At 43.7% G+C, this 15,000-nt stretch overlaps 2 protein-coding genes across 3 annotated transcripts in view; both read left to right on the top strand.

Annotated features, from left to right (window-relative positions):
- The window catches only part of LOC141806130 (claudin-11-like), a 35,138-nt gene extending 26,882 nt beyond the window's left edge, over window positions 1-8,256 (top strand). The window contains exons 3-4 of the mRNA XM_074691396.1: window positions 7,729-7,824; window positions 8,078-8,256. Coding sequence (XP_074547497.1) covers window positions 7,729-7,824; window positions 8,078-8,256 — 275 coding nt within the window. The remainder of the gene's footprint in view (window positions 1-7,728; window positions 7,825-8,077) is intronic.
- Window positions 7,530-15,000, top strand: part of slc7a14a (solute carrier family 7 member 14a) — a 23,548-nt gene continuing 16,077 nt past the window's right edge. Inside the window, exon 1 of one of the 2 annotated variants that reach the window (XM_074691701.1) lies at window positions 7,530-7,824. The gene's annotated coding sequence lies outside the window, so the exon portion shown is untranslated. Of the gene's footprint in view, window positions 7,825-7,857; window positions 8,245-15,000 lie in introns of those variants that run through there. The other variant, XM_074691702.1, reaches the window with a different exon arrangement.

Here is a 15,000-nt window from a genome sequence, read left to right on the forward strand (position 1 = left end):
GGGATCATCACCATCACTGATGGCTGGGCCGTCTTCAGAGCTGCTTTGATTCCTGGTGTCATAGATTCAACAAGGCGTTGGAAACATCCCTCAGAGGTTTTTCTCAGTATTAACATGATAGCATCACACAGTCGCTGCAGATCTGTGGGCTGAACATCCATGATGAGAGTTTCCTGCTCCACCACATCCCTAAGGGGCTCTATTGGACCGAGATTTGGGGACTGTGGAGGCCACTGGAGAACACTGAACTCATTGCTGTGTTTAAGAAACCAGTCTGAGATGATAAGGCAAGATGGATCCATGTTTTCATGTTTAATCCAAATTCTGGGGCTACCATCTGAATGTTTCAACAGAAACCCAGACCTAAGAGACTACCTAACCTAACTACAAATCCTGTTCTTCTCCCACGTGTCCTGTCTCGTCCTGTCTGTCACTGTTTCCCCTTCTTTCACTGAGGTGTGGCACGGCCCTCATTCAGCTCTCGTCAGGGGATAAATAAAGTTTGATTTGATGGAGGAGCCTACAGGGATCATATTCACACATTACTCACTGCTAGGAAAATCCCTCCAACGCTGCCACCGGACACAGTGCTCAGCTGTAAAGATAAAGCAGACAGGGGGGGGGGCAGACCAATCAGACCAGGCAACACTTTCCCCGAGAACAGCAGCCCACTGGGTGTTTTCTCTGTTTGGACCAACCCTGGAGATGGTGGTGTGTAAAAAAACAATAGTAATAACAGTCAGTTTGTGGGATACACAGACCAACAGCCATGCCATGCTCTAAGTGTCTTAAACCTTTGGTGTCGTGGTGTTGCCTCTCAGGGTGAATGAGTCACATCTTTGGATGGGTTTCATTGACCACATCTGTCTACCTCAACAAGCTGGAAAGGAGGGTTAGCATGCTGAATGAGCATGAGGAGATGTAATTGAGGTTTTTTGTAATTTTTTTTCTTTCAATTCATTAGTGAAACCTTTATTTCTCCAGGATGGTTTTCAGATCACTGGGACGAGAAAACACTTTCACAAAAGAGGCCAAGGATGAAGCGATGCAGGCAGCCCTGTCCTCCTCGTCCCTTCGCTGTAACTTCTTCTTCTGTCTTCGTCATCTTTGCCTTTGGAGTCTATGATGAATTTTTGTGGCTCATTTATTGGTCATAGACACCAAACTGGTGATGTCTGTAGTGGTGTTTTTTTACTTTTGTTTTTGTGTTTGTCCACAGATCTTCAGTGGTCAGATTGTTTACATGAGAGGCTATTAGCAGCCTGTAGCTTGTTTACATATGAGATCAGCTGTTATCAGCCTTTAGCAGGTCAATGCTGACCACAAAGGGCTAAGAGGGATGTCAGATCTGTCTCCAATAAGATGGACAAGCTAGCAGAGCTAACCCAGAATCAGGGGGCATGTCCACAGAGAGGGATCATGCTACTGACAGAGACACGGCTAATGGAGCTGACACCAGACACCAGAGCTACATTGGGTGGATTTCACCTGCTGTCAGTGGAGGACAATACAAAGAGAGTGAGACTGAACAAAGTGGCGAGGAAGGCCGGCTCAGTTTGTTTGTTTGTTTGTTAGTTTTGTTCTTTTTTCTTTGGTTTTCTTGTTTGCTGCTGTGACATCTGAATTTCTCTTCATTTTCATTTTCTTTCTTTTCTCTTAATGAACTAAATATTTGCATGCAGACAGCGTGGGCTTAAGTGGTTCCTCTGAGGTTTGAAAGTCAGTCGTGAGTTCTGGGGTTGAAGTTGTTGTGAGAGCTGAAAGTTGTGCAGACAGAAACATGAGGGTTTGAAATTTATCGACAGAGAGAAAGAGACAGAGATAACGCAAGCCAGAGATGGGTGAGCATCAGTCAACAGACCCCCCCAATCCGTCTCCATGGTGATCTGTGTCTGTGTGTGTGTGTGTGTGTGTGTGTGTGTGAAGAGGACACACGAAGGCAGAGGAAGATGAATTGGGAAGGTTTATATGAAAATCTGAGAGCCCGTGTGTATGAGGAGGTGAATTACTGTTTCCATCTCAGGAGGTCTTTGACTTCTGGCTGTGGCTGCAGTGGATACACACATTAACACACACACACACACACACACACACACACACACACACACACACACACACACACACACACACACACACACACACACACACACACACACAGTCATGTGTGTGTTCATGCACGCTTACAAGCTGGAAGGTAATTTAGTCGAGTGTTGTATAACCCTTAGGTCTGCGTACCTGACATCAGCCGTCCTGATCTGTTTCATTCAGAGCTCGACATCTGAGCAGCTCGGGGTGACAGGAAACGTTTCCTTCACGGCTGATGGTGTGAGATGTTTGATGATCAATAACTGCAGGAGGATATAGTTACTTTCCTTTATCTCAGACCTGGGTTTTTCACATACCTTGACATGTTTTGGTGGAAACTTCAGTCTTCCTTAGAAGTGCCGAAACATGTCAAGGTATGTGAAAAACCTACATGCCATAAAGGAAAGTAACTATATCTATTTAACAAAGACATAATGAACACCATTCAACAACTGCAGGAGGAGCAGAGACTGGCGTCCCATCACTCGTGTTATCACGCAGCTTCTTCTTACTGATCTTCTTGCTGAGTTCGATGCTTAGTGATGACTCTGACTGGTGAAAAGCCTTGATGGCCCCCTAAAACTGTTCTTATCTTCCACTAACATGAACAACACTAGAGATAAACTGATCATTAACCACATCAATCCTCAGGAAAAGGCTGGGAGAGTTTGTCTTCTGTTTGTTGAGCTTCTGTTAGCATCGTACTGATAGATGAGGTTAGCATGCTAACTCTGCAGACTGAACAACATCACCCTGAACGCTCACTGCCGAGGAATCCATGTGACTCTTTCATCTTTTTAAACTGTACAAATAAATCATCAGTGAAATAACCCCCGGCCCTGGCCCGAGCCTAAACCCAAGAAGCAAACACTGTACAGACAGAGCTACAGACCTTTGGAGAATCAAAACTCCTCTCCTGTGAGTGGGACGACCCTGAACTCATTCACATGTCACTCAGCGACTGTACGATGGCATCCTGACCCCAAAGTGGGATGGCTTTTGGCAGCTGGGACCCTTAGAGGCAGGCAAAGCTCCCAGAGACCGGACTCAAGTCCTGTAAGACTAGAAACAAGTCTTTTATCAGTGAGAAGCAAAGAAGAGGTTTGAGAAAGATTTGATGTTTTTTCCTCTGAAGTGGAATCAGGTAGTGGCTCTCCATCTTTAAGTCCAGATAAATTAAACAAGAAGTCCTGGTCTAAGATCACTGTAGGGTTTCTAAATCAGGTCCAGTGTGTAAGAAAGAGACAGCTCTGTTTGGATTGGTACCCTCTTCATTTCTCCAGCTCTGTTTTCTTTTATCTCATGGTCCCTGTTGTTGTATTTTTCTTATCTTTATTGCTCATCACTTGATATGGTCTGAAGGTCCTCTTCTCTTTTCAGTCCTGGTCTCCCCGTGCTCTGCTGTGGCGCAGGGAGTGGCAGAGAGGAAGGCTGCATCTGGAGCTCCTGTTGAATAATACATGCCAGTTAGAGCAGAGCTGAGGAGGCTGACGTGGATGGAGGAGAGACTATTAAAGTGGATATTCAGTTTTCATAGTGTGTGAATATGGAGCATTTATTATGATGAGATATGAGCAGCCGGGGAAGTTATGTGGAGTCAATAAATCTTCAACACCAACACGTGCTGGAAGGAAACATGAGGCTCCATGATCTCAGGTCCCTGCACACACACACACACACACACACACACACACACACACACACACACACACACACACACCCATCCTCATGTAAGCAGCTAAAGCCCTGCAGAAAGGCCTACACATCCCATCAGCCATCAGTGTATATGTGGTCCAGGTTTGACCTTACTCTAATCTGACACGTAAGGACCCGTGTGTGTGTGTGTGTGTGTGTGTGTGTGTGTGTGTGTGTGTGTGTGTGTGTGTGTGTGTGTGTGTGTCCACTCCTGCAGATTTAAACTTACCAGATATGAGGGGTCACTCCAGCCCTGTAGCCCAGTGACCTCATCAAACAGAACTGAATTATGGGTAGTGGCACTTAGGTCTTACAGCTGTCTCTGTGCTTAGGGCGCAGTGATAGTGAGTCATCCTTCACACACACGCATACACACACACACACTCACACACACACACACACACACAAAAAAGTCAGCAGCTGGACTGCAGGGCGGCTGACATTTAGCTGTGAGTGTGAGGGAACATCAGAGCTGTGGCCATGAAGGCATCAAACATGTCATCACGGAGCAGGCAGAGCGCAGGAAACTGAAAATCGTTACAAACCAGTAAAGAATAAAGAACGTATTCCACTAACAGTCCTCATGTACAGAGCCTTAAGTGGGTGTGCCTCCTTCAGGTGACTTACACAGCTCACTCATTCTCAATCACAGTTTGGAGAATGTGTCCGAAGCATGTCAGACCTGCTAACAACATCATTTTACAGTAAGCTAACCACAGCATTTACAGTGTGCTAACAACAGCATTTACAGTGAGCTAACAACAGCATTTACAGTGTGCTAACAACAGCATTTACAGTGTGCTAACAACAGCATTTACAGTGAGCTAACAACAGCATTTACAGTGTGCTAACAACAGCATTTACAGTGTGCTAACAACAGCATTTACAGTGTGCTAACAACAGCATTTACAGTAAGCTAACAACAGCATTTACAGTAAAATCAAAAAAAAGTTTACAGTGTGCTAACAACAGCATTTACAGTGTGCTAACAACAGCATTTACAGTAAGCTAACAACAGCATTTACAGTAAAATAACAACATCATTTTACAGTAAGCTAACCACAGCATTTACAGTGTGCTAACAACAGCATTTACAGTGTGCTAACCACAGCATTTACAGTGTGCTAACAACAGCATTTACAGTGTGCTAACAACAGCATTTACAGTGTGCTAACAACAGCATTTACAGTGTGATACAACAGCATTTACAGTAAGCTAACAACATCATTTTACAGTAAGCTAACCACAGCATTTACAGTGTGCTAACAACAGCATTTAAAGTGTGATACAACAGCATTTACAGTAAGCTAACAACATCATTTTACAGTAAGCTAACAACAGCATTTACAGTGTGATACAACAGCATTTACAGTGTGATACAACAGCATTTACAGTAAGCTAACAACATCATTTTACAGTAAGCTAACCACAGCATTTACAGTGTGCTTACAACAGCATTTACAGTAAAATAACAAAAAAGTTTACAGTAAGCTAACCACAGCATTTACAGTGTGCTAACAACAGCATTTAAAGTGTGATACAACAGCATTTACAGTAAGCTAACAACATCATTTTACAGTAAGCTAACAACAGCATTTACAGTGTGATACAACAGCATTTACAGTGTGATACAACAGCATTTACAGTAAGCTAACAACATCATTTTACAGTAAGCTAACCACAGCATTTACAGTGTGCTTACAACAGCATTTACAGTAAAATAACAAAAAAGTTTACAGTAAGCTAACAACAGCATTTACAGTGTGCTAACAACAGCATTTACAGTGAGCTAACAACAGCGTTTACAGTGTGCTAACAACAACATTTACAGTGAGCTAACAACAGCATTTACAGTGTGCTAACCACAGCATTTACAGTGTGATACAACAGCATTTACAGTGTGATACTACAGCATTTACAGTGTGATACTACAGCATTTACAGTAAAATAACAAAAAAGTTTACAGTAAGCTAACAACAGCATTTACAGTGTGCTAACAACAGCATTTAAAGTGTGATACAACAGCATTTACAGTTTGCTAACAACAGCATTTAAAGTGTGATACAACAGCATTTACAGTAAGCTAACAACATCATTTTACAGTAAGCTAACCACAGCATTTACAGTGTGCTTACAACAGCATTTACAGTAAAATAACAAAAAAGTTTACAGTAAGCTAACCACAGCATTTACAGTGTGCTAACAACAGCATTTAAAGTGTGATACAACAGCATTTACAGTAAGCTAACAACATCATTTTACAGTAAGCTAACAACAGCATTTACAGTGTGATACAACAGCATTTACAGTGTGATACAACAGCATTTACAGTAAGCTAACAACATCATTTTACAGTAAGCTAACCACAGCATTTACAGTGTGCTTACAACAGCATTTACAGTAAAATAACAAAAAAGTTTACAGTAAGCTAACAACAGCATTTACAGTGTGCTAACAACAGCATTTACAGTGAGCTAACAACAGCGTTTACAGTGTGCTAACAACAACATTTACAGTGAGCTAACAACAGCATTTACAGTGTGCTAACCACAGCATTTACAGTGTGATACAACAGCATTTACAGTGTGATACTACAGCATTTACAGTGTGATACTACAGCATTTACAGTAAAATAACAAAAAAGTTTACAGTAAGCTAACAACAGCATTTACAGTGTGCTAACAACAGCATTTACAGTGTGATACTACAGCATTTACAGTGTGCTAACAACAACATTTACAGTGAGCTAACAACAGCGTTTACAGTGTGCTAACAACAACATGTACAGTGTGCTAACAACAGCGTTTACAGTGTGCTAACAACAACATGTACAGTGTGCTAACAACAGCGTTTACAGTGTGCTAACAACAACATTTACAGTGTGCTAACAACAGCATTTACAGTGTGCTAACAACAACTGTTACCACAAAGACAGTCTGCATACCCTCACACAGGGCTGTTACTCTGCATTTTCTATTTATCCACTGATGAGACAGAGACCTGTAAATGTACTGAGTCAAATTAACAAAGACTGATTTTTCCTGCTAATGTTGACGTGCCTAAATGCATTATCGTCAACATTCACGCACGCGACGTGACAAACATCAGCTTCCTATGGATTGATGGTAAATAACATGTCAGTCTGCTGAATATTTGATCAGACAACAGCTCAGGGTTTAATAATTCAGCATCAGCCTTTAGAAATGAATGGTGGCTGGTGGGTAATAATTTCCCTCAGGTCTTTAGACATCCACATGGTGCTTGGAGAAGACCCCCTTCGCTCTCTGCGTCTGAGGAAATGTCAGATGATTAGAAAATGTCTTGGAGATGTCTTTATGTGACTTTGACATCCCACTTTGCACCACTTTGGATGATTTATGGCAGGTGATATGTTTACAACCCATTGATCGATGCAATTACCAGACAGTTTCTGAGGACATCACTCAGAGTCTTAACTCCTATAGTCATTTTTAACTCCAAGAGGAAAAAAAACAAACAAAAAAATAACATGTCATTATTTCTGAGTGCTTGCAGTAAAAACTGATGTGTATAAAAATAAATAAAGATAGAAATAATTTAAATTCTTGTTTCCTAAATGAAAACTGGTGTTATTTTTATATGAGTTAATATCATATGAAATGGAGCCTGAAGAGCATGATGAGCGTTAATACGGAGCAGTTGTGAGATGGTCGCGTGCACATTGTAGTGATAATCCTCGTGCCACGGTTGGATCTGTGTTGATCACGCGGGAGGGGAGCAGAACGGTCCGGTCGGCCCGCTGTCTGGGTCCGAACACCGAATCAGAAACTGGAAGAAAGAGAGATCCACTCCGCTCCTCATGGTCACATGTCGTGCAGCGAGCTCCTAAATGATTTAAAGCGTTTTACATCATCAGCCTCCCTCACTCCTCCCTCCCTCCCTCACTCCTCCCTCCCTGCCTCCCCCCAGCCTCCCTCCCTCGCAGCCCAGAGATGCTGCTGCTGATGCTGGTGACCGACTGCAGCATCCGACATGGGCATCCTCCTTTAATCCGGCCGAGCCACAGTGAGTGCCTTCCTCCACTTTTACCTCTCATCCTCTGCTTTCCTTCAGCTACAATCCCTACTCACCCTCTCCCCTCCGCTGACTCCCCCTCTCACCCCTCTTCCTCCTACCTAGTGCTGTTGTCTCCTTTGTGCTGTTTTTTCTCGAGCGATGGCGCATTACTCTGCGGAAACGATACGTCCTCGTAGAGATGAGGAAATAGTCCCTTCTTCCTGTGTGTAGCTGACACCACACCTTTGCGTCTGTGCGTGAGAAACGAGGGACGAAAAGGGAGAGTTTGGGGTGGGTGTCGCTTCTCCCAGCGGACTAACAGAGCTGCAGCAGGCTCCGAGGAGTAGCCGAGGAGGAGGCGAGGAGGAGGCAGAGCAGCACGGGACTGGACTGAGGGAGGGTGGGACGTTTGGTGGAGTGTTTCTGCAGGTGAGAGCATGAGAAGTTACTGATTTTCTGGTGTGTTTAGGTGTGTCCGAGGCCCAAGAGGAAGATGCTGCTGCTGCTGCTGATGATGATGATAGTTGTTGTTTTTTGTATTACACAGAGAGCTTTCTGATGCTTCAGGGCTGAGTGTGTTAGCTTGAGTTTGTCCCCATGTGATGATGTGATAAAGGATGAACAGTTGGTTTTATTGTTCAAGGTGAATCCTTATTTTAAAGAGGTGACAGATTTATTAATCATGACAGCCTGCTTTCTTTTTGCTTTTGACTGCTCCACCTCTACCTACCTATCTATCTATCTATCTATCTATCTATCTATCTATCTATCTATCTATCTATCTATCTATCTATCTATCTATCTATCTGTCTATCTATCTATCTATCTATCTATCTATCTATCTATCTATCTATCTATCTATCTATCTATCCAAACAGGGAGTTATCACGCTGTGCTGCAGGCTGTGTGTGTGTGTGTGTGTGTGTGTGTGTGTGTGTGTGTGTGTGTGTGTGTGTGTGTGTGTGTGTGTGTGTGTGTGTGTGTGTGTGTGAGGACGAGCACTCAGACACTGAAAGCCCCGCGCTGTAGAACTGGGCTAATCCCTAATGACATGTCCAGATCTCTTCCCCTCTCCGTCTCTCTGCCCCCCCCCCCCCCCCGCCATGAGGTTTTGTCTCTTTCTTTCTTTTTGTTTCTTTCGTCTTTTCTTCTTGATTCTCCCGTTGGTCACTCCCACTCGTTGTGATGACGTGCTGTCCATGGTGCTGAAAACAGACGTCAGCTGGTCTGTTTCTCCCTCAGGCTCGATGGTCCTGTCTGTGCTCAACAGGTGCACGCCGTCGCTGATCGACCATGGTGGAAACAGAAACTACTGGAACAGAGATTTGGTTTGCGTGGTAGCCGTATCTTCTATTTTTCTGTGCTCTGCCTGCACAATTCATCACAGTTTAATCCTGATCACATCATGAGCATTCGAACCACAGATTGATCATATTAGATGAAAAAAAAACATTTTGAAATTAAAGAGCAATAAAACCTCTCCCATTGCACAGAGGAACACAGCTTTGCTGTCTCAGCCCCATTCACACCATTTCCAAGCATTTACGTTAAGCTAAAGAAACATTTCTGCTAGCTAATTAGTGCCAATTTAGGGAAAATATTTTAAGTGTAAATGATTTTATTTATTCGTAATGAAGAGAGGAATTTATAAGGAAGAATCCAGGTCTTGTGTGATAACATGTAGAGCAGCAGTTCGACTTCTTAGACCAGAAGTGATCAAATTTTAATCATGGAATAAGCCGACACAAGCTTTAAAGAAGTTTTACCTTTTAAAGACAAATAAGGAATTCATCAGCTGTTCTTTATTGTTTTATACATTTACTAATTTAAAAACCAACGTGACTGTTACAACTATACAGCTAACCAATACAAGCTAGGAATGTAAAAAAGGAAAGAGTAAAACAAAGTGTTGGCACATGGGAAATTTCAATGATTAGTCAGTTCTAATCAGTTCTAAAATGACAGCAACGCTACAATCAAAAGAAAAGTAGCAGAGGTTGAAGAGAAAGGTAAGATTATAAACAGAACCAACTGAAAAAGTTTATTGGGACACACACACTCTCACACACACACACACACACACACACACACACACACACACACACACACACACACACACACACACACACACACACTGGGTGAAAAAGATACAAAGAAAGGGGGTTGAGGGTTGAGAGTGAAGCCCTTGTCTCTGTGCATTCTGGGAAAAGCCGTACGTCCTGCTGATGATTGTTTAGTTATTTGATCTTTTTGTCGCTCCCTGCAGCAGGAAACGTGTCAGACAGGCGGATAAATAGGAGGGTCTGAATTATGGAATGATTGACTATAAAAAGTGAATCGTTGAAGAAGAAACCTCACCTGAATCCAATGAGGAAACAAAGGTTTTCTTCAGCCTCATGAATCTCTGACTTTACAGAAAAAGAGGGAATCCAGTCTCTTGTGAAAAGTCAGAATTGTTGTTGTAAAGAAAACAGGATAAACAGGGAGATACAAGAGACAAAGAGACAGAACAGCAGAAACTCAGACTGACAGAGTTCAGTTTACTGTAAGTGTGACTTAATAGACTAGAATAGAATAGAATAGAATAGAATAGAATAGAATCGAATAGAATAGAATAGAATAGAATAGAATAGAATAGAATAGAATAGAATAGAATAGAATTACAGTATTGATCCCAAACTGAAAAATTGTTGTGTTGACAGCAGCAGTCGACAGAGTAAGTAGTAAAATACAAAAAAAGAAAGAATGAAATAAAAATTATACATGAGAATGATGAGTGTTGGTGTAGTTTAAAGTGTGGTGACAGTCGTCTGAAATCACTGTGTTGTTTCCAGGGGCTCTCGGGGCACATGGACTGAGCTGTCGTTGATTTGGCTGGTTAGCCACAGAGCTAGAAGCAGTGACACTTGGTTTTTATTTATCACACAGTCTGGAGCCAATGTACTGGGAGCTCCAGGCTCCCACTGAGCTGCGTCAGGGCCAGATAGATGAGGACGAGACAGGCCAAACTGTGAGCAGAGCCGGCTGACGGACAGACCAGTCATGCAGAGATATTTGTCCACAGCCTGACTTCAGAGGCATCTGATTTTTACCCCGACAAATAAAGACGTGGTGCTCCTTAAAACATCACTGGTTCTGCTGTGTGATGTTTGACATCAGTACCATAAATCCAGAGGACATGCTAAAGCTACACAGATTTTTATTTTTCACGAGACAAAAATGAACCAGTTGGACAGAAAATGTGCGAACTGGTCAGAAAGCCAAAAGTGAAGCAGAGGGACACCGTGTTTCTGTTTGTCTACGGCCTGTAACAAACTGTGTCAAGTTAAAACCATTTTTCATAAATTATCATGCCCTGCTCACCTTCAATGACAAACACAGCAGAGCTGCACTGACACAACCAGCTGGTCTGAAAGGCTGTACCCGGAGCCTGACGCACCCGGAGCCTGACCTACCCGGAGCCTGACGTACCCGGAGCCTGACGTACCCAGAGCCTGACGTACCCGGAGCCTGACGTGCCCGGAGCCTGACGTACCCGGAGCCTGACGCACCCGGAGCCTGACGTACCCGGAGCCTGACGTCCCATCAACAAACAGACTCTGACTGCAGAGCCACCAGGAGCTGCTCAGTGACTCTGAAAAATCACTTTTATAAGAAAAAGAAAACCTGTCTCTGACCAGTTCAGACTGACAGTAAGAGTTCATGTATAACTGATGAGTCAGACAACCAAATCAACCTGCCAGACAGCAATTTCTCTTTTGTTAAGATGAGGAATCAGATTCATTAGGCCTGTCAGAGACAGAAACTGTGGCCGCTCATCCAAAGCATCCAATCCATCCATCACCAAAGCCAGTCAAGCAGAGACAAAGGAACAGACTCCACATCTTCTCTTCATAACCAGCCAATCACTGCTGACATCTGGGGATGTGTATCATAACCAGCCAATCACTGCTGACATCTGGGGACTTGTATCATAACCAGCCAATCACTGCTGACATCTGGGGACGTGTATCATAACCAGCCAATCACTGCTGACATCTGGGGACGTGTATCATAACCAGCCAATCACTGCTGACATCTGGGGACTTGTATCATAACCAGCCAATCACTGCTGACATCTGGGGACGTGTATCATAACAGAGAGTTTTCTGAAGAAATCCACCAGAGTGAAAAAGGATGTTGTGTCTTTAAGTGACACAAAAACAGTGTCAGGTATTAAACATGAGGTGTGACTGATCAGACTGTTACAGATGACAAAGGCAGCTCATGGTGATATCTGTGATTGAATAAGCATGGTTTCCTGTGACGTAGGCGGAGCAGACTGCATGCTGCTCCACCCCCGGCCAGAGATCGATCCTGCCTCATAGATCTTAACAAAGAGCATCACTGGGAAGAATCGTTCACACATAATTTATGAGCAGAGCATTCATCCAGTTCTTTTATCCATGCTAATGTTGATCTTAATTTATTTACCTATTTTGATCACATCAAATTTAATTTCTGTCTTCTCGTCAATGTGTTTATAACAGTGATGAATCTGGACGACTCAGCACTAGAAAGGTTGATGCGGCTGTATTTTGTCTTCATGATGCTGCTGAAGAGAGGCTTAGTGATAACTCATTAACTGTATCAGACATTGATTTATCCCCTTGGACATGATGAACTGGTTTCTAAAAAGGTATTTTGATGCTAAAACCACTCCATCAGAAACAGACAAAGAGGTGGAGCTCCCAGCAAACAGCTACACCCCACCTGTCTGCAAGACCTGAGTTTCATGAACTTTAGCCAGTTCCACCGAGCCGTTCAGTTCAGTTTGTCTGGGTTCTGGTCCCCAATTAACTGACCCGTACCATCCCACTTTCTGGTTCCCTTCTGTTGTGGTGCTACACATCCTGATTGGACCCCAGAAGGTGGAGCTGGAAACACTGCAGTTTGCTGATTGGTCAAAAGAATCATCACTCCTCGTGTGACCATGGAAACTGGCGCCACAGAGCAGTGGTCCATGGTGTCCGCTGTTCATCAGCTGGATGTGGCCCCCAGCACCCGACAAGAGGGGCACGCTTGGTCGTGGAGACACAAGCAGGATCAGGTTTAACTGATCCAACCCGTACCAGTAGTGGTAGACACACAGCTTGTGTTGAAATCTGGGTTGAAATCTCCCAAACAGAACTGAACTGTCATCCTACTGTGTGTATGTGTTCAGCCATAGACCAAAGACCTGCTTAGACCAAACTGTTTTGCTGTCAGTGAACATGCTTGGCTCTGCTCTGAGAATGAGCGTTTGAGGGTTTGAGCGTTTGAGGGTTTTAGGGTTTGAGAGTTTGAGGGTTTGAGGGTTTGAGCGTTTGAGGGTTTGAGGGTTTGAGGGTTTGAGCGTTTGAGGGTTTGAAGGTTTGAGGGTTTGAGCGTTTGAGGGTTTGAGGGTTTGAGCGATTGAGCATTTGAGCGTTTGAGGGTTTTAGGGTTTGAGAGTTTGAGGGTTTGAGGGTTTGAGCGTTTGAGGGTTTGAGGATTTGAGCGTTTGAGGGTTTGAAGGTTTGAGGGTTTGAGCGTTTGAGGGTTTGAGGGTTTGAGGGTTTGAGCGTTTGAGGGTTTGAGCGTTTGAGGGTTTGAGTGTTAGGGTTTGTTGTTGGGCAGACACTTGAGGAAATGCAGCACTGATAGCCTGGCTCCAGAGGTTACTGCAGGAGATGAAAACCAGAGGTACCGTCAAAAATAGTGTTTGCTGAAACGCATGAAATCTGCCCCTGGTCTTTCATCGTTGTTGGTGCTAAACATTCACAGAGAGCTGAGTCCTCTGATTGGTTCGACCCCTGAGGACAAAGAGGAGAAGGGTCAGATTCACAGCGACAAACAGGAGGTAGCTTCTTTCCTGTTTCCTCCGTGGCCCATCAGAACAGGGCCAAGGCTGCTTGCCAGGTTGGGTTTTATTGGGCCGTTAGTTGGGAGTGACTCACAGGGGCTCTTAGCCTTATTAAGCCGACGCAGCTCTGGCTGTAGAGGAAATGAGAGCTCCATCAGGTTATTCCTCCAGTGATGCAGACGCAGGCCGGGCTGGACGCTGAGACGGGCTTAGTCACGGCTGATTAGACACAAGGATAGATGTTCTGACAGCTCTGTCCTCTCCAGAGGGAACATGCTAATGCTAAGATGCTAAGAGGTGCTAGCGATGATAGTAATGACAGGGATCCAGCTGTGGATCTTTAAAGAGCAGCACTCCAGCAGAGCAGATGATGGCTGTTTGTTGAGTGCTGTACCATTGAAAACAGATCAGTGTTATTTTACGCTGCGTGGTTGTCCGTGTAGCACCGACTGTTTGCTGTAAACACAGCAGCAGCGTGTTGTTCACACACCGGGAGCTGACAGTCATTTCTCAGATCTATCTCCACCCCAGCTTTAATTTTCCATTTAGCTCTGCTTCTTCTCTCTTAATGATGTTTCCGTCAACCCCGAGAGCAAGGCATTTCTGCAGGCCTGTGTTTCAGTCACATTGTTGAGGATTTTTTTTCCTGATGAAAAGATTTCTGTGATCGATGTGGAACGGAGAGTATCCACAAAAATCTGTGTCTAAGCGAGTTAGCCATCAGCTCTTAGCCACATCACACAGCTGGTTTCTGTATCTGACTGCTCCATGATGGTCTACTTTAGTCCTGCGTTGTGTTCATATGGCAAGAGAGCAGGCCCAAAAAGCATTACTGCTAACTTCAAGTTCATATTCTTTGTAGCCTCAGAAGATGGTTTGATGGATTTTCCTCGTTTTAGAGCTGAAACAAAACCACAGACGTCTGAGACAAGATGAGCTGTTAACGCTCAGTTTTTCCCCTCTTCATGGTAAACTGTCACTTTCTCTCCTCTTCATGGTAAACTGTCAGTTTTTCTCCTCTTCTTGGTAAACTGTCAGTTATTCCTCTCTTCATGGTAAACTCTCACTTTCTCTCCTCTTCATGGTAAACTGTCAGTTTTCCTCTCTTCATGGTTAACTCTCACTTTCTCTCCTCTTCATGGTAAACTGTCAGTTTTCCTCTCTTCATGGTTAACTCTCACTTTCTCTCCTCTTCATGGTAAACTGTCAGTTTTCCTCTCTTCATGGTTAACTCTCACTTTCTCTCCTCTTCATGGTAAACTGTCAGTTTTCCTCTCTTCATGGTTAACTCTCACTTTCTCTCCTCTTCATGGTAAACTCTC

This window comes from Halichoeres trimaculatus, unplaced genomic scaffold, assembly GCF_033239565.1.
Source record: "Halichoeres trimaculatus isolate MK-OKI-2021-1 unplaced genomic scaffold, fHalTri1.1 fHalTri1_scaffold_17, whole genome shotgun sequence".
In the NCBI taxonomy this organism is placed as follows: domain Eukaryota; kingdom Metazoa; phylum Chordata; class Actinopteri; order Labriformes; family Labridae; genus Halichoeres; species Halichoeres trimaculatus.